The 20,822-nt window shown below is 31.7% G+C and overlaps 3 protein-coding genes across 5 annotated transcripts in view; 2 read left to right on the top strand and 1 right to left on the bottom strand.

The window, feature by feature from the left end:
- Positions 1-13,057, top strand: part of LOC105216599 (mitochondrial carrier protein Rim2) — a 37,753-nt gene extending 24,696 nt beyond the window's left edge. The window contains exons 2-7 of one of the 2 annotated variants that reach the window (XM_011191182.3): positions 4,471-4,687; positions 4,822-4,892; positions 5,004-5,135; positions 6,350-6,623; positions 6,696-6,913; positions 10,613-13,057. In XM_011191182.3, coding sequence (XP_011189484.2) covers positions 4,471-4,687; positions 4,822-4,892; positions 5,004-5,135; positions 6,350-6,623; positions 6,696-6,913; positions 10,613-10,739 — 1,039 coding nt within the window. In that variant the 3' untranslated portion in view covers positions 10,740-13,057. The remainder of the gene's footprint in view (positions 1-4,470; positions 4,688-4,821; positions 4,893-5,003; positions 5,136-6,349; positions 6,624-6,695; positions 6,914-10,612) is intronic. The other variant, XM_011191183.3, reaches the window with a different exon arrangement.
- A 1,586-nt stretch (positions 13,058-14,643) lies between these two features.
- LOC105216600 (WD repeat-containing and planar cell polarity effector protein fritz) lies at positions 14,644-19,777 on the top strand. Of its 2 annotated transcripts, XM_029043101.2 has the most exons (9): positions 14,644-15,318; positions 15,372-15,852; positions 16,152-16,452; positions 16,581-16,905; positions 16,986-17,611; positions 17,679-18,265; positions 18,350-18,993; positions 19,064-19,223; positions 19,291-19,777. In XM_029043101.2, exons 2-9 carry the CDS (start codon positions 15,438-15,440, stop codon positions 19,407-19,409), a joined length of 3,177 nt encoding a protein of 1,058 aa, XP_028898934.2. In that variant the 5' UTR covers positions 14,644-15,318; positions 15,372-15,437; the 3' UTR covers positions 19,410-19,777. The 2 variants fall into 2 exon arrangements, with proteins under 2 accessions (XP_028898934.2, XP_054083961.1); XM_054227986.1 differs by having other exon boundaries at positions 14,644-15,852.
- LOC105216601 (39S ribosomal protein L48, mitochondrial) lies at positions 19,671-20,684 on the bottom strand. The gene is made up of 4 exons (XM_011191185.3): positions 20,524-20,684; positions 20,353-20,466; positions 20,158-20,291; positions 19,671-20,097 (listed from the first exon to the last, which is right to left on the bottom strand). Exons 1-4 carry the CDS (start codon positions 20,533-20,535, stop codon positions 19,791-19,793), a joined length of 567 nt encoding a protein of 188 aa, XP_011189487.1. The 5' UTR covers positions 20,536-20,684; the 3' UTR covers positions 19,671-19,790.
- Between the last annotated feature and the right edge of the window lie 138 nt (positions 20,685-20,822).

Below are 20,822 nucleotides of genomic sequence, written 5' to 3' on the forward strand. Positions count from 1 at the left end.
ATTGAGTGCAAGTGGCATTTCAATTTGTCCGATGTACATGCATATGTGTATCAAATTACATGACGTCACAAATCGTATGATTTATGAAAAAAAATTACTTTTATTAATATATATTATATAAAATTTCTTGAATAATAGAAAAAATGCAATTAAATTAAGCGCAATCAATGGAAACGCACTTAATTACATACATAAATACATACAATTTAAATATATATAATCATATTCAGTTTCCAAGCACTTTAGTCACCCGTTGTTGATTCATGTGACGCCAATTTTCGTCAATAACAAAGATGTTTCAAAATAAAAAAAGAACTCTAAATAAAGCATGTGTTTTAAGTTTAAGCGTCTCGCAGCTCATGTTACTTCCACGCGCAATGCAATAAACTGCCAGACAACTCGATTTGTACAACACTTTTGCATTAGTGTATTAACTATACAGTTATTTTTATATTTTTATATATTTTTTTAAATTTTTTTTAATTTTTTTGTCTGTCTCAGAATTTCACAAAATCCAGCCCATATTTCCACGCTCAGCATACTCGGTATGTACGTCAAACAGTATCGTTCGCTGTATATGTCCGTGTCTGTCTGCTGTGTTCTATTTCCAGACTCACGGCTTGACGACTGGACTCCGTCGTTGGCCTGTGACCAAGCAGTTTCCAGCGTTTTGAGGCAATTGAGCGGGTATTTGTGCCTTAAATGTTGTTATCACTAAACGTCAAGCCGGTTTGACATTTTAAGGTTATCAGTAGCCGTTGTCACCCCATACAAAACCGGTTTGAGTCGGTTTGTGGTTTATACATTTTGTTTTGATTTCAGTATTTTATTTTTCATTGTAAAAATAAATACACGAAAAAAATGAGGCACGGCAGTTCATTCTCTTCTCTTGTTCTTCTTTTATGGACTTCGTTAGAGGGAGGTGGTGATAATGTTTTATTCTTAATAATATTTAATTAATTTATAATATGTATATTTATTAAAATCGCATTAATTATAAGTTTCTAATATTTGTTTGTTGTTGTAGTTCTATGATTAGTTTTGTTGTTCTATTTGTTAATATTAATTTTATTTTTTCACTTATTTTATTTATTTTTTTCATTTTTTTATTTATTTTAATTTTTATTTTATTTTTTTTTATTTTTTTTTTTATTTTTTTCATTTATTATTATTTTACTACTATTTTACTATTTTTTTCACATTCTACAAGCTCCCTTAACTGCCTCTTTTCCCTATCAATTTTATTTTGTACTTACATTCGTATTACATACAGAAATTCTCTTTTACATAATATATGTCTGTCTTTATGTATTACATAATAGTTTATATTTTATTATTTTCACAACAACTTGTTCTGTTTTATGACTTGTTTTGACTATTCTCTCATTAACTTCGCCTTTTACTTTCGGTTGTGTCGTTCGCTTTCAGTGCTATTTGTTTACTTGGCACCAGAACTTTCTATTTGTTATCGATCAAACCGTGCAGTAAAATGCATTTAGATGGTAATCTTGTTGAATTTACAAATAAACTATTTTTTATTTACTTTACAAATTAAATAAACTCTTCAGAAGCACTCTGTGGTTGATTGCACATCTCAAAGACGTTGAATGACAACTCATTGTTGTTGGTCTGTTTGTTTTGTTTATCTTTTGTACAGTTATTTACAATAATTAAAGTTTATTTTTTTACAACTGTATGTGCATTTATACAAATTAATATTTACAGTGCTAATTCAAAACAATTCCACTACTTAATAAAAGTAAATTAAACAAATAAAAGATAAAAATGAATGGCACATACTTATAACGAACTCAAGAGATACTTTAGTCAAAAGATTTGAGAATTAATTCTTGAACTATTTTTAGTTGAAATAGTTGAAACATTGTAAGAATCTGCTTTTAAAAAAACATTATAGTTTAAGATCTGCCGAGCGTGTATATCGTGCGAAGTTGTGTCTTTGAAAGTGCTTTATTAAGTCCAAGTAGCCTCTTAGCCTTTTCACACAGGAGCTAATTGATCAATTAACCGGCCTTTGCTCGATTAAAACGCTGATTTAGGTCGATTTACCAAAATAAAAAAAATCATTTTTCTAAACTAATTTTTAATCGACTTGAAAATGAAATGCAACTCTGTGACAAAGACCTTATTTGTAATTATATATACGTTCTTTGTCTGCGAGTTGTTGTGGGACACGTATATGTCGCTGCTGAAAATAAATAAAAAATAGCAATCAGCTGATGAAACTTACCAACTTCTTATAAAAAGCAAAAAATAAAAATGTGTAACAGCTGATCGATTATCAAGTACACGGCAGTGTGAAGAGCAAAAACTGGTTTCTCAATCAAGATTTTAATTGATCTATTAATTTGACTGTGTGAAAAGCCTATTAAGTTTAGATTTACTCAAAACTTTTTTCAAATATGAATTATTTGAATACAGTGATAAACCCAAAAATCTTTTTAAACATTGAACTATTTTTTCTGGTTAATTTAAAATATTTAATGAGGAAAAAATTTTCAATATGTTATAATATATCATGATGTACAATTTGTGATATAAAAAATACAAAAATGTCAAGCCACAAATAAATGTACTATAAAATTTTGAAAATTTTATATTTGAACTTATGTATACATCTTTATTTATATTCATAAAGAATTAATTTGGCATGCCATAAAAATATTTTATATAAAAATCTTCAATATAGTATACAAAATTAAAAGAAAACAGTTCAGAAATAGTAAATTTGCTATAAAGTGTCATGCTATAAAATACTACTATAAAAATTTCAAAATTCTATTTTTGAAATTATACATACTACATAACTACAATACAACATAACTGCACTAGTTGATTTGCTATAAAAAGTGGCATGCCATAAAAATATTTTCTATAAAAATCTTCAATATAGTATACAAAATTAAAAGAAAACAGTTCAGAAATAGTAAATTTGCTATAAAGTGTCATGCTATAAAATACTACTATAAAATTTTAAAAATTCTATTTTTGGAATTATACATACTACATAACTACAATACAACATAACTGCACTAGTTGATTTGCTATAAAAAGTGGCATGCCATAAAAATCTTCAATATGGTATTAAAAAATATAACTTAATGACGGTCACACACAGTTCAAAAATAGTAAATTTGCCATAAAAGAGTCATGCTATAAAAATTACTATAAAATTTTCAAAATAGTATTAAAAAATATAACTTAATGACGATCACAAACAGTTCAGAAATAGTAAAATTGCCATAAAAAATGTCATGCTATAATAAAATTTACTATAAAATTTCCAAATTTTTTTTTGAAATTATACATCTTTATATTCATAAATAGTTAGTAAAAAAGCTACTATAAAATTTCCAAAATGGTTTTAAAAAATATGACTTAATGACGATCACAAACAGCTCAAAAATAGTAAATTTTCCATAAAAAGTATCATGCTATAAAAAATTACAATAAAATTTTCAAAATTTTAATTTTGAAATTATACATCTTTATATTCATAAATAGTTAGTAAAAAAGTTACTATAAAATTTCCAAAATGGTTTTAAAAAATATGACTTAATGACGATCACAAACAGCTCAAAAATAGTAAATTTGCCATAAAAAGTATCATGCTATAAAAAATTACAATAAAATTTGCAAAATTTTATTTTTGAAATTATACAGCTTTATCTTCATAAATAGTTTCTTTGCTATAATGTGTGTCATGCTACAAAAAAATTTACTATAACATTTTCAAAATGATATCAAAAATATAACCGTTACTGTTTCAACTAAATAATTTTCTAAAAGTAATCCTATTTATATCACAACTATGCAACACTCAATCTGCGGCAATTATTTTCTCGAATACTTTTGATTCCAATTACATCACTTCTGTACAATTTCATTGTCAAAATAAACTGTTACTATTATTATCTGCCATATTTGATGTCAAAATATCATCGCGAGGATTTTAAGTTGCCTAAACAAATATTTATATGTAAATGTTTGTAAATAACTTGGAAAGAAAAACTAAAATTTGCAAATGAAGCACATATTTTCGTTTCTGCTTGAGTATGTACTATTTGTGCCTTCGCTTTGGCCCTCAAATGCGTCGGCGATGATGATGTTGATGAGTCGCACGTCAATTGCGCTTGGTTATTTATAAAGACATTTTTAAAAGCAAATCAAACAAAAATTGTGGCAGAAAGTCTTCCCGTCAGCAACCGAGAACTTGAAAGTACTTGCTTTGATGGCGTGACGCTCAAGCGGTTACTTGTACATGAGTACTTTACTTTAATTGTTTATATTCTCAAGAGCTGAAGTGAATCAATATCAATTGCATTTCCTATACGCTTGCTTCACTCATTCGTTGATTTATTGAAACTTAATTTTGCTATAATATGTGTGCATAAATTTATATATGTGTATATCTCTTGTTATATTAATAATTTTTTCTTATTTTTATTCTAGAACTGCTGGCACAGTTGGTGCTGTCGTCACATGTCCCTTGGAAGTGGTCAAGACACGCTTACAGAGTTCCAATGCTTTTCTCGGACCCACACGTCTCGAACCGCCCGGTTCCACCAATGGCGCCAGCGAATTGCTACGACCCGAACAACGTCGTAAATTGAGCACAACCATTTTGCGTAAGAGGGCACAGCCACAGGTGATTGGGGGTGTGCGTAGGGTAGTACCAATTTTATGCAAATTTCCTATATTTCTAATTTCTTCAAGTTTTTCGAAAACAGTAGTTGAACACTTATTGTTAGTTTTGAAACTGATATATAATTTTATTTTCTTAACACTTTTTGTTGACTATAGATAATGGCTATTTCACACTGCGGCATCTCATCCACCTCCACAAAATCAATGAGCATCATGCAGTGCTTGAGGTGAGTATACATACTTGAAGGTTTTGCAAGTTGATTTTCATTTTTTTTTGTGATTTTTTTGAATTCTAAAATTAAAAAAAAAAATATTTTTTTTTATTTTTATTTTTCTAGGTACATAGTACAAAATGAAGGTCCACGCGCTCTATTCAAAGGTCTGGGTCCAAATCTAGTTGGCGTAGCGCCATCGCGTGCGATATATTTCTGCACCTACTCACAGACAAAGAATTTTTTGAATAATTTAAGGTGAGTTTCATTTTGGTTTCAATATTTTTTCTGAATAGAAAACCAATAAAAATTTTCGAAAAAATGTTTTTCGAACTTTGCAAGTTATATAATTCTGGTCAAGTAGTAATAAATTGCGTGAAGATAATTTATATAATTTTTGAACTTCCATAACTCGTACTCTTGAATTTACAATAGAAGTCAAGTTCCATACAAATTACCTTCCAAAAGTCGGAAGTCTCTCTAACTCGAAGTTTTTTTTTGTGAATTATGGTGATTCGAGTTAGGGAAATTCAACTGTATTTAAAATATAAATCTATTATTATAACTTTATTAAAAATAAAAAGCTTTTGAATATATATTGCATAAAATATCATGCTCAATACGATATTTTGAAGTACAATTTTTTATAGCGTGACACTTTTTATGGAAAATTAAATGTTTATCATAAAGATTTTGCAATTTTAAAAATTCAAATTTTATTGTACTTTTTTATAGCATGACACTTTTTATAGGGAAAAAATTATAGCATGACATATTTTAAGATACTGAAAAAATTTACGTATTTTAAATGTTCTTAAGTTGAGAGTTAGCTACACTGGTTTTAAAAGCATCCCTAACATTTTACCATATATCGCGACACAGGGTTTATTAATTTGCTATAAAACATAGGGTAATGCTATAAAACATTATGTTGGGAAAAATTAATATGGTTTAGTCCGCAGTATCCTATACCTCGGTATATACAAATGTCTTCTGAATCATACGCAATTTCTTTCTACTCGACTAGACCTACAAATATCCGAATATATAAATTCTTGGAAACCAAACATGTTAGGAAAATAAAAGTATTTCATCGATAGATATTGTCATGGCATTAATGCTGAAAAATGATTCGAACATATAGTCACCAGATGATTTTCGAAAATATGTTTCGACGACTATATTTTCGAAAGCTGCACTCGATATGATACTTTACTAAGTCGACAAAAGCTGTACGCTCGTCCACGTAGAACAAAATACTATTTTCCGGCGCCTATTTAACTAATTACTACCTCCGACAATGCAGTATGGCGTGTGGCCACATTCGCATGAAAATACCCCTCAACACTATTGATCTATGTCCTGTATTTTGCGATACTCTTATTTTACCACTGGTAAAAGTTGTTTATTACAAACAATTTTAATAAATTTACTAATAAAAATTATTTTTTTTATCAACAAATCTATTGCAGTTTCATACAAACAGAGTCACCACAAGTGCACATCATGAGTGCCGCCAGCGCTGGTTTCGTCTCCTCCTCACTAACGAATCCCATATGGTTTGTGAAGACGCGCCTACAGCTAGACTATAATTCCAAAGTGCAAATGACAGTGCGAGAATGCATTAATCGAGTGTATGCACAAGGCGGCCTTGCCGGTTTCTATAAAGGCATAACGGCCAGCTATTTTGGCATCTGCGAGACGATGATACATTTCGTAATCTACGAGTTTATCAAGTCGAAATTGGTAAGTGGGTTATTTAGATGCATATTTTTGTGGCGCATTCTCTTATATAATATATTTATTTCCTATTTCCAGCTTGAAATGAACAATACACGTCACGAGGATGTCAAATCATCGAAAGATTTTCTGGAATTCATGATGGCTGGTGCCGTTTCAAAGACTGTAGCATCCTGCATTGCATATCCACATGAGGTGGCACGCACAAGACTGCGCGAAGAGGGCAATAAATATAATACATTTTTCCAAACATTGCGAACGGTGTGGAAGGAGGAAGGTAGAGCTGGACTTTATCGGTGAGTCGGAGAACTAGATTGACAGAATAACAATAATTATATAATATATGAATTAGATTGGATAGATAGTTGATGATTGTTGTTGCCTTTGTAGTGTCAAAAATATTCTTCAACTAAATTTAAAGAATGTTGCTGAGTTGACAATTTTTCATCGGTTCCATTCTGATGACGTAGTTCCCACACTAGTGTATATTATTAGCAATCTTTTGCTTGCCACTTGCTTTCTATTCGTAGCAAATCATTGAGATTAGCATTCCTTTGTCCAACTGCAAATTTTCCAATAAAATTCTCCAACAACTGACCTCGACTGCTAATATTCATAATTGCAAGAATTGAAATGCATTCTCTGCCAGCATTATGTTTGTATGTATTTTTAAAAATTCTCTGCCAACAAATTGTGCAATTACACACACACACACAATAAGTTTACAATAACTGACCGCCCACCGACCGACCGCACTGTAGCCACTTGTATGCGTCGTTGTTGTGTGTCTATTTATAATTTGCTTATCTCAATGAAATATAAAGCCAACTTTTCTCCACACACCGAAATACATATGTACACACATGTGAGCGCATACTTCACACCGTCTGTCAAATTCTTTTATGTCCCTTACTGATTTATTTGTTTGGATTTTTTCTTTTTTTCTGCGCCGAATGACGCATTAGATTATTTATTTACTCGCCATAAAGTATGATTTTCAAAGCTAAAGTCTGCTTTTTTACATTTTTATTTTTATTTTTATTTATCTTATTCACATGTTTGATAAATTATAATAAACGTTAAATAGTCATTTAAATAAAAGCGTGCAAATATTAGACAATGCCGAGCCGCGTAGCGAATTGCGCACATAATTTGCGCTACTTTTTTTATGAACACCCTGTGGAATTTAGTTCAACTTTAAATGCGCTCGTTATTAGTTGTGTAAATAGCATTAACTTGTGAATTATTTTTTATTATTATTAGTATTTGTTTAAATCTGTCGGCACTTTCCACTCCGGTTGTTTTATATATCAGTGTATTTATTATTACGTATGATAAAGATTTAACGATTTCATCAGTTATAAAAATAATATTGCATGGCGTTTGATGTAGTAGAGATACTTTTTTTTATAAACTATTTTTTGCTACTTGAAACTATAAAATTTATTAATAGTTAGCAGTATGCGTTTATAACTGGCTTTTACACCATAGGTAGTTATTTTACTTACACTAGATTACAAATATTATTAAATTTTCTATAAACTTTGTTAATTTACATTTAATTTAAAGAGTTGGGTTCATCTACATATATATATCGAAGCATATAAAAACTCCCTAGCATCTTTAACATTGTAGTTCCCCTAAATATATTCACCATTCCATATGATACGAGGGCTGCTATATATATTTCTGGCCTAATAATGAAAATATTTATCAACGAAAATGGTTTTATTGTTTTTCAAAATATTCTCCATCAAGAATTATACACTTTTGCATGCGCTCAAACCAATTTTCGAAGCACTTTTTTTGTGCCTTTTTTTGAGCGATTGTCAAATTGTGCGGGATCCAACGAGAACAAACCTTTTTTACGGCCAGGTGTTCATGCAATATCGAATGTATGCTGGTGAGAGAAATGCATAGGCATGCCTCTATCTGAAGGTATGTTAAATGACGGTCTTGCATTATCAGTTCACGTACGGCATCGATGTTTTCTGGCACAACGGCTGTTTTTGGACGACCTTCACGGAATTCGTCTTTGAGCGAGCGTCGGCCACGATTGAATTCGTTGTACCAGTTTTTCACAGTGCTTTCGGATGGTGCTTCATAGCCATACAAAGATTTTAGTTCATCGATGCACTCTTGTCGCGATAGTCCACGTCGAAAGTTGTGAAAAATGATCGCACGAAAATGTTCACGAGTTAATTCCATTTTTTGCCGAGATGAATTTTTTAATTCCCATATATATCATATTAAGTTTTACGCCGAATCCCAAATCGAAATCTATATTATCTAACTTTACTTTTTAATAAGATATGTTTTACGTCGCCTTTGTCCGTCTAATTTAGTTTCAGGGTTTATTTACATCTTGAATGTATACTATAAAACCAGTCGTAAAGCGATGAAATTCAAATTTCGTTACCTGCATTTAGGCAAATCGTCTTTTATCGTAATTTCTATTTTAGTATTTTTCTTTTTTTACTTAAATATGTGTTATGTTTATTTTGTTCTTCTGATTTAGTTTCAGGCTTTATTGGCATCCTAAATGTTTAATATAAAACCAATCATAAAACTATAAAATAAAGATTTTGTTGCCTACATTTAGGCTTTACTTTTCACTTAATATGTCTTAACTTTCTTTAGTCCTTCTGATTTAGTTCCAGGTTAAATTTGCATCCTAAATGTATACTATAATACCAGTTATAAAACGATTAAATCGACATTTAGGCAAATCGCCATTTACGTATTCAAATATATAAATCTTTGGAAAACGAGCATGTTAGGAAAATATAAATATTTCGTGGTTAGATATTATCATAGCAATAATGCTGAAAAAAGATTCGAACATCAATGAAATAAAAATTTCGTTGCCTACATTTAGGCGAATATCTTTCTTTTAGTTTGTCATTGGCAAAGAGTTTAACGACACTACCATCTTCATTTTGACTTACTTTTCGGGTAACTTTCTTTATAGTATTTGAACCATATTAACTTCTCTGTTCGGAAAAGTCGTGTTTATTCAAGTCTCAGTGGCCTTATTGATTAAAATTGATTACAAATTACTAATTATATATATATTTGGCGTAGGAACCGCTTTAAGCGATTATAGCCGAGTCCACCAGAGCCCGCCACTCATTCCTCCTTTTTGCTTTTTGGCGCCAACTGGAAACACCAAGTGAAGCCAGGTCACTTTGCACTTGGTCTTTCCACCGGAGTGGAGGTCGTCCTCTTCCGCGGCTTCCTCCAGCGGGTACTGCATCGAATACTTTCAGAGCTGGAGTGTTTTCTTCCATCCGTACAACATGACCTAGCCAGCGTAGCCGCTGTCTTTTTATTCGCTGGACTATGTCGATGTCGTCGTATAAATCGTACAGGACTTTACTTTTCAATTGCCTACTCAGTCCAAAGTAGCACCTGTTGGCAAGAGTGATTCTGCGTTGGATTTCAAGGCTGACATTGTTGTTGTTGTTAATGCTGGTTCCCAGATAAACGAAATTATCTACAACTTCAAAGTTATGACTGTCAACAGTGACGTGGGAGCCAAGACGCGAGTGCGCTGACTGTTTGTTTGATGACAGGAGATATTTCGTCTTGTCCTCATTCACCACCAGACCCATACGCTTCGCTTCTTTATCTAGTCTGGAAAACGCAGAACAAACGGCGCGGTTGTTGCTTCCGATGATATCAATATCATCGGCATACGCCAGGAGCTGTACACTCTTGTAGAAGATTGTACCTTCTCTATTTACTAATTACCAATAATAAAATAGTACATAATTAAATTTGAAAAAAGAAACTATAATTTAACACTCTGAAATTCTTTTTCGAAATTCGAAAATGTTTATTTTTCTATTAAAATTGTAATTAGAATTTATAAATAATTAATTATATATGTATATTATAAATAAATAAATATAAAAACATAAATATTTCACATTACTGAAACCAAATCCAACCATTAATATACTATAATTTTTTCATTATCTTATCTCTTGCAGAGGCTTAGCGACACAATTGGTGCGACAAATACCCAACACAGCCATTATGATGGCCACCTACGAAGCTGTGGTGTATGTGTTAACGCGACGATTCAATAATAAAAGCAATGAATTCTACGACTTCTAGATTTGTTTTCGTTTATGGCTTGTAGCGTGATTCATTTGAACGACTATAAGTACAAAAATTACGCCAACACACGCACGCGTACTAAATATAAATTATATAATGCGTGCGTGTGTTTGAGTGTGCGTTAATGTGTGCATATAGGTTAAGTGCGTGCTCGAAAAGGAGTTATTATTGAAGTTTTTTTAGCTACAAAGTTACTATGCAACTTTGTTGCTAAACAAAATATTTAAGAAAATGTTGTGTAAAAATTGTAGCGCACTTCTAGGCGCTTAGGCGTGTGTGTGTTTGAAGACTGCAGCATGCTGAAACAAGCAAACAAAAGCGTACAACGAATTGATAACTATTTTGAAATAGCATTAAATTCTAGCGAACACACTACTTATTAGAGACTAGCATGTTGCAAGTTGTGCGCAGAATTTTTGTGAATTTTTTTATTTTATTTATTCTGTTTATCAAATGTTGCGCAGCAATTAAACAATCAATCAGTCAGTCAATAAACTACTTTTAAGCGTTTTGGCAGGCCAACACTTATAAATCACATACATAAATGTACTTTGATACATAATTAAAATTAATTTTGTTTTCGGCGGTTTGGAGCGCCGCGGATTTTTAAAAAATATTTAATTTCTTTATTTTCAATTTTGATTTTGTTTATTTGCTATTTTTGAATAAAATACTTGATTTTTTGTGATTAACAAAATTTTTTTCTACAGATCTATCGCATAGATCTTATTGCTCATATATAAATTTATATATATATATGTATTATGAAATGAAAAATTGCTAAATACACACACACACACTTACCTTAGTGCACATACTATAAAATTAATTGTAAAACAATTATAAAAACAAAATTTACGAAATCTTATTTATATATATATATATATATATATATATATATATATATATATATATATGTATATGTGAAAGTATGTACTTTGTACGCTTTAATGGTTAAAAACACGTTAGTTTAGTGCTAAATAATTTAATTATTCCACTTAAAATGTTAACTATAAATTATTATTTTTATACTAAGTATTGAGTGAAATGCAAACAAAAAAACAATTTAATGAACGCTGTTGAAGACATTTAAGTATGTCTTCGTATTTATATTTGTATGTGTCACAGTGGTTATGAAACACTTGAAGTGCTCTATATTTAATTTCCCCACACAATCCACAAGTCTTTACATTAATAAGTGCAACTAAATGCATACATATGTACGTACGCTCATGCCATAAACATTTTAATTTGTTAAGTAAATTTTCGTTAGCAAAATATTTTTGCTTTAATTCTAAACAATATACACTTGAAATATATATTTTATTTTATTATTTAATATATTTTTTTTCTTTAATTATTTTAACTTGTAAATGAAATTGACCACACGAACACAAAGAAAAAAATCAACAAAAAACAAAAACAAATATATTTTAACCAAAATTCGGAATCGAAACAATGAATAAGGCTGCTCTATAGTTAGACTGCAAAGTAGCTCATATATAAAATTGTTAAACAAAAACAAAAAACTACTTATTAACTACTGAGTATACTATAAATATTTAATTGGCACAAAAATAATTACAAATAAGTACTAAATATATAAGTTGCTGTGTAAATAGTATGTAGTCGAAAAGAGGTGTGATAAAAATTTATGTTAGTTTTTTCAAAGATGTCACATGATTTGTAGGACTGCGTGTGGTAAAGCGCCTAAAAGTAGATTTGTGCTTTACAAAGGTTTGGAATTAATTAATCAATTAAAAACTAATTAAATATGCAATCAGTAAATTTGGCAAAAAAAACTATCAAAAATATTTATGAAAATATATTTAATGCAATTTAGCATACTTTTAGGCGCACACATACTACGCGTCCGCAATACTTGTCTTGTATATTCATCGTCGTCCAAAAAGTCATTTACTATATATGTATGTACATAAACGCATTACAAAACGTTAGCAAAAATCGCAATGCCTTGAATAAATCTAAGTTGTATAAAAAGAACAACAATGAAATATATAATTATAATGAAATAAATATTTAATAATTGTTAACACAAAGTCCTTAAAGCACAACTCTAGTGTTTGAACACACACAAACTGCTGCAAACTTTAATTTCATATAGTATAAACAAACAAACTAACAAACATACATACATACACATATTCATAGAATGAACTAATTATATATGTATGCAATACAAAACTAATTTCAAAAGAAAAACACTTCAAAATATATGAAATCCTTTTTAATGCTAATTGTTCAAAGTAATTTTGCGTCACTTTGCCACCGCTAGCGTAAAGTAAACCATACAATATTCAAAGCAAATTTAAAAACAAATTTTGAAATAAAATGTTGTACGCCGACAATTTGTCGTTAAGCTTGCGAGTTTGCGGTTTTGCGTTCATTTTTTGCTTTTGTGCGATACAAGTTTAATGTTTTTGTAGCTGTTTAGTACTGATTTCCATATGTAATTATATACATTAAGTATAAAAATAATTTAAAAAACATACATACACTATATTTAAATATATATATATATACACGTAAATATATCCATGTTACTTGTTTTAGTGTCGTAAGAGTTTATCGATTTTGCTTTAAAGTAAACTTGGCTTACAAAAAAAAAACTATGTCAAAATAAATGAATTACTTAAAAATGAAATAAAAAAAACTAAGTATATAGAAATGTGTACGAAAAACACGAAACAAAGATCTGTGAATTAATTTGTAAAATTGTTTATTTTACATTACATTACAACAATTGAAATGAAATAAAAGTTTTGTTTAAATAAAAAAAATTGAATAACTTATTTTTTATTATTAAAGTGGGCGAAGGTTTGTTGGTTGGCGTTGAAATTATAAAATGGAGAGAATTGAAAGGTAAATGTATATTCAATATTGTTATTTATGTGTAAATGTAATTTATTTTCTAATAAAAATATGATTTTAACCGTTTTTTTTTAATTTGCATATAAAATTTAATAGTTTCTACAAAAACACAATACAAAGTAACATTAAAAATAATTAAATTTAAAAAAGAAACAAAATATTAATTTTTCCTCATATTATTAAAACTAACTCGACGAAGAATTTATAATTATCATTTTACTTTTGAATTATTTTATATACATATAATTATATTTATTTATTTTATTTTATTTAAATAATTTTTTGGATTTATTTTATTTTATTTTATTTTATTTAACTTTTTTTATTTTATTTTATTTTATTTTTTTTTATTTTATTTTATTTTTTTTTATTTCATTTTATTTCATTTCATTTCATTTCATTTCATTTTATTTTATTTTATTTTATTTTATTTTATTTTATTTTATTTTATTTTATTTTATTTTATTTTATTTTATTTTATTTTATTTTATATTATTTTATTTTATTTTATTTTATTTTATTTTATTTCATTTCATTTTATTTTATTTCATTTCATTTCATTTCATTTTATTTTATTTTAATTTATTTTATTACATTTCATTTCATTTTATTTTATTTTATTTTATGTTATTTTATGTTATTTTAATTTATTTTATTTTTTTTTTTATTTTACTTTAATTTGTTTATTTAATTTAATTTTTTTTTTCATTTCATTTCATTTTATTTTATTTTATTTTATTTTATTTTATTTTATTTAACTTTTTTTATTTTATTTTATTTTATTTTTTTTTATTTTATTTTATTTTTTTTTATTTCATTTTATTTCATTTCATTTTATTTTATTTAATTTTGTTTTATTTTATTTTATTTTGTTTTATTTTATTTTATTTAATTTTATTTTATTTTATATTATTTTATTTTATTTATTTTTAACATTTATTTTACATTTAAACAAATTATTGCTTACAGTGTAGTCGTCATGTCTGCTGTGTGCAACTCTGTGTTTCTCTCATCGCTGATCATACACCAATCGGTCAGAAGCAACAATTCATTGTTGATTGTCAATTTGTGTGCAATTTTTTTATTGTTATTAGTGTTTATTCTTTTATTTTTAAACAAAATAGCTGCGATATTGTTGTGTAATGTGTGTAACACTTTAAAATAAAGTGCTACAACTATAAAAGTGTAAATAAATTAACTAAAACATTAAATTGATTTGCTTGAAATACCAATACGCAGAAGCAACAGGTCTCTGCATAGCACAATGACTACAACGTAGGCAAACTTGCGCATCCGTAGCATCAGAGTGGGGCAATAAAAGGCATGCAGTTAACAGCAGTACAAGAACAAGAACGATCCAAACAAAATTAAAACTACTAACTCAATAACAATAGCAACATATATCAAGTAATATTATTGCAGCGCATAAATTAGCCAAATTCTACGGGTAACTAGCTGTGACTGTGGTGACGGCGACGCTAACCGCGAGACAGAGCAACCACATATAGACATACTTGTAGCGCTGTTTGTTGGCTTTGAAGTTTGGAATACCATTAGCACATGTATGTTTAAATCGAGCGCTGGAGTTGTGGTTTGTTCAATTCCCGTTGTGCATAAATTCATTAAGAAGTTACATGTGCAAAAAGTGTAGTGTGTGCTTCCAATCGTCTTAACGATATATGATGTGAGTGTGTCTTGCAAGCATAGCAAATTACAGAAATAAATACTTTTATATAGTTCTAATTGTAAACAAAAGTTATTGAGCGCTAACCGCTTGGCGTTGGCAACCCAAAAGCACTTGCAATGCTAACGCTCCTCGGTGAATGTCATCTATGGAGTGTACGCGATGAGTTGCGCATTAAATCAACCGATCTGGGCGCTTTCCGTTACACACGCAATCGCGAGCTGCAACAACAGAACGCTGAGCTGACAGCGATTGCCAAGCGTGATTACACTGAACGGCGCAATGGTGTGACGGTGCTCAAGAATAGTCGCAAGGCACCGGGTCGTCTAAAGGATAACATTAAACGCTTGGAGGAATTGCTGCGCAGTTATAAAATTGTGCATACCGAATGGCGTGATGCCGCGCAAGTGTTGTTGCTTTTCGCCAATGGCATTATTGCATATATATCTGTGGACGCGGCGACAGGTGACATATTGCGTATGGTCTATGAGAAGTACTTTGTGGGCAAGCTGGCGTCGGAAGTGATCACCGACGGTAAGTGTATTTGTGTACTTAACGTAATTAGGCATGTAAATAAATGCGACAAACAGTGGAGCGGTGAATGTTGTTTATACATATGTGTGTATATGTATGCATACTCTAGTCGGTACTGATAGTATGGAGAAATTTGCATTTGCGCTTACCCATGGGCATGCGCGCATTCACACAGTTTCACATGCAATTAATGTTAATTAATTTCGCTACAACAACTTTTGTGTGTTTTGTTTTTATTTTTTCTACGGTATTTCTGCATTTAATGCATTTTATTGTCTTATATTTTATCTCTGGCATAGCGTTTTTCACACGTACCCACATCGTCTTAGCCTACAATACGAATCAGTTAACGGTGGTGCATTTACAAAAACCGAATACACGTCTGCAAGGACCTGAAAAAATCAGTAATATGGATCCACGCATATTTCATGTGATAATACCAGGACCGTCAGATCGTAAATTATCACGGCATCTAATCGTGAATAGTAGTGCGGATCTTTTTGTTATATGGACGAAATCGTCGCAGAACGAAGTTTATCCTTGGCGACCAACAATACGTGATCAAGATCGTGCGAATATACATGTATTCAAATTGAAGGGGTAGGTGAAAAAATCAATTATTTGTTGTTGTTTGTACGAAGCCCAGCGTAGCATGCCCCCAAAATATATAGAAATCTTTTAAGTATTTCTTCAGTTATACTCAACTAACAGTTTTCCTTTTTCCGAAGTATGCAAATAGAGTCCGTCTCGTATTGTTGGTCTGAGAATGATCCACTCTCTGTGGATTTTCTACGCTCCGCCGAAAGTCAGATACTTACCGTAGAGCAAAAGGTATCGCGAAAAGGCGAAATATCTGCTGAAGTATGTACCTACGAAATAAATGCTGGCAAAATGCAACGCGCAACAGTCACGTCAATAGCAATGGGCACGCAAATCTGTTGTCACTCCTTCAGTCCAGATCAAGAGAAACTATTCTTGGGTTCAATCGATCGGAAAATTTGTCTACACGATCTGGTGCAGCAAGTTACTAAAGTAACAACACGAATTGACATTGTAAGCATAAACAATTTGCATATATAAAAAAAAAAATAAAAAATAAATTTACAGTTATAATTAAATACTATACATTACAGATACCCACGCAATGTGCCTGGCACTCGGATAGCAGTATTGTTATGGTAGCTAATGAGCGTGCGCAATTTCAATGCTTTGATCTTGCGCTCACGCCGGTTGGTAATCAATTGCAGAGCGAAGATGTTACACCGTTGAATTTATTGGATCTTTCACACTACTTCACCATACAACCGACCTTACTGCGCATTGCATTTAGTCACAAGCCGGATTTGACGCAACGCTCGTTAGCGTATGGGCAAACCGATTGTTTGCTTTTGTTGCACTTCGAGCAGGGCCCTTTGGGTTGTTTGCGTTTGTTCGCCGGCGCCGGTATGCGTGGTGACATACACAATTCGGGCCTGACCGCCGATGTTTTAGTTGACAAATATTTATCACTGCATCAACTGGAGAAAGCGGTGAATTTGCTAATGGCAATCAACTGGGAAACCTACGGCGCCATGTGTCTGATATCATTACACAAAATCGCTAATTACGTTTTCTTTCGTGGCGAGGCGAAGCGCGCACGTGTAGAGTTGCTGGGAAAAGCATTGAAGACATTCAGCGATGAACTTTCCGAAGAGACAAAAGACGAGTTTAGCGATCAGGTGTTTGATTTGAAGCGACGCTTTTTCTTTTATCTACTGCGGTAAGTTTAAACTTTAATAACGGTAATTTCAATGTATATTTAACTAAAAAAATAATATATTATTTAGAAAACAAATGTATGCAGCGGCGTTTGAAATTGCTGAGGATATCGAAGATTATGATCTTTTTATGGATTTATTCAATGACACCAAAACGAATGTAAACTTGTTGGAATTCGCCACTGCCGCTTTCAGTCAGGCAGCAACAATACTGCATGAAGAGGAGGGACATGGTGCTGTTGTTGTTAACGGTGTGCCGACTAGCAATCTGAGTACGAATGCTGATTATCGCTCAGAATCGGCGTGCTCACAATCAACGTATGCTGACTTACAAGTTGTGCAGCGTAGCAAACTACAACACAACAACAAATATACAAAGGAACATCTTAAGAGCTATGTGCCACCATTGCCATCATTCAAATCGAAAGTATTTAATGCCGAAATGATAAAAATTAACATTCCAAAACCAGAGTTGCGCACGGAGAGTACGCAAGATGTAATACGTACACGTGCGCCACCACCACCGCCGCCCTTGCCTGCATTGCGTAGCCTGAAACTATTACAAAATACAACAACAACAAATGCAACAGCTGTAAGCAGCACACTTGCTGAGCTGTCCATGAAAAGCGTCAGTGATTTCAATAATACGGGAATGGGTGAGCATTTGAAAACACTTAGATACTATACAAATCTCTCGTAAAAATATTTTTACTAACAAATATGAATTCTTCTTTTTAAAGCTCTCTCTATAACTCCACCCGTGACACTTTTACCCTGGCAACAACAACTACCAGCCGATGCAATGACACCAAACAGTATAAACACAACAACCAACGCATTGCTGCCCAGGCTTACCACCAGCGGCAGTAGTAGTAGCGCACACACACAATTAACGGTTAATTCAACACACATGCAAACCATCAACACTACCAACAATTCGAATGCGTTGCATCATGCCACACCCGCAGTGATCACTGAGAATTCCTTGCCATTACAACAAAAACATATGCAACCATTGCCACCAACTGCGCTTACCCCTCCCTCGATTGCTGGCGTATCGGCGTTACAAGCTGGTAACTATAAGCCAAAATATTATCAACATCCTTTGGTTTCGGGCACAATACCACCAACTTTGGTTGTGACCACAAATAGTGAGGAACAACAAAAGCGTTTGTTGCAGAAAAAGCCCACAGCGTCAATACTCTCGAATAGTTCAACACAACAACATAACGGTGCTAATTTGGTGAATGGTGGCAGTGGTGGCGCGTTTGCAAATGGCTTGAATAAAGAATTACAAAGTGTTGGTGGCAATAGTCGCAATGCCGCGACAGGCGAAAAGAATAAAGTGAAGTTCTCCGATACGGTGCAGGTCGCCGTAGTGCCGGTGAGTGAACGATTTTCAAAATATTATAAATTTCATAACAAAAATAAAAACATTTAATTTTTCATCGCAGGAGATTCCGCGTAAGGAAAAACCACAACTGCCGAAGCGTAATGGTTATTCACGCCCCTTACCACGCAATATTACGAATCCGAAGAAGGAATTAGCTGATAGCTTGCCGTTATGTCATCCACATGATGAATATTTAAAAGATTTCAATCCCTTATCAGCAGGTATTTACTATAAATTGAGGTTATGAATATATTTTTGTTATTCCTACACCATTTCAATTCTCTTCAGCTGATGAATTGCCGCGTCCGCCCGTGCGTTCCTCAAATCGTGAAGAAACCTCAAAATCACGCAAATCGAATAATACATCGCAGCCGGCTATTAAAGTGGTGCACTTTGGTGTTGTCTAAGTAAGCGCATTTTGTTTCAAATTCTCACTCTTTGACGCTAACGGTGCTATTCAGCATTACTTTAATGGAAGTTGTGCAAAACAAAACGTTCATTTATGCTATACATATGTAGTTTTAAGCTCTACACACTATTTGTGCCTTCTTGTAATCATTTTTTTTTTCGTATACACTTTGTTACCGCGTTTGTTTTCGCGTTAAATTTCGTTAAAGTAACTACATTGCCGTCCAGTAGTGAAAGCTTTAAATATTTAGTACATTCCATTTAGTTATTAAGCTGAATTTAGTATTTTTATTCACTTTAGTTTGTGTAAATCATGTGAATGCCACAAATATATGCATGTACGTAACGTAAACAGAAAGAAAACCCACGACATTTTGTAATTATTTCTTTTTGGGACCACCCACACCCCCTGCTTGCATGCGTTCCAATTCTGCTTTCAAGTCTAACAAATCTCGATCGGGTACATAGCGACGCTCCTCAAACTCATCAGAGTGTTCTTGTACACTCAACTGCACACCTTCGGGCAAAGCGGCTTGTGCTAAGCGCAAAAATACCGGATACACAGGTGCGTTCACATCGTTGATTTGCAGGTTGCGTTCATACATTGTCAGCTTGTATTCGGCATCCACAACGGCGGAGTTGGGACGCAATCTTTGTACTTGTGTGGTTTGTGGTGGCAAAGCGTAACTAAAAATAAGCGTATTTTTGATTACATTGTACATTTGAATATTTTACGCTAGCGCTCACCAATCGGAAACATCAATATCTAGGTATTCCGCAATGCTATGTACGTAACGTTGATAGCTCTCAAGTACTGGAAAATCATAACCCTTCATTTGTACGTTGAGACAGGAATATTGTGGATACTGCGGTTTCAAAGACTGTAATAATGCGCAATTATGTTATACATTTCATTAGTATTTAGCACAACCAAGTAAGTACCTCCAAATAGTCCGGTTCATATACACTACGGCCATCGCTGTAATGCTGTGTTGTTGTTTTATTTAAGGCAGCTACAGCATTATTGCATAGTAGACGCGGCACAATTGGACTAAGCTGTGTAGTAAGAGCGTTTAATTTATATATTTATGTTGCTTAAAATAATTAATTTACCTTTCTTAGCATCTTGTATTACCAACTTATGTATTTCCACTTAGTTTTTATACGACTTATTAAGAGGTTATGTCATATAAGTATTGCCAATTCATTTTATTTTACCCTAAAAACATATGTTAGTTTGTTTACATGCAGTAAAGGGGAAATGTAGATCAGCTGTTTTGCTTGAAAATAAAATATGAAATAATTACACAAATTTTAACAGAATTTAAAATTATTTGGTGTATACTATACTCGCTCATTTTGTTGCCTGTGCCTGCATTTTAACTTCATTAGTTTATTGACATTTCTAAAAA

Source organism: Zeugodacus cucurbitae, chromosome 3 (genome assembly GCF_028554725.1).
Source record: "Zeugodacus cucurbitae isolate PBARC_wt_2022May chromosome 3, idZeuCucr1.2, whole genome shotgun sequence".
NCBI lineage: Eukaryota > Metazoa > Arthropoda > Insecta > Diptera > Tephritidae > Zeugodacus > Zeugodacus cucurbitae.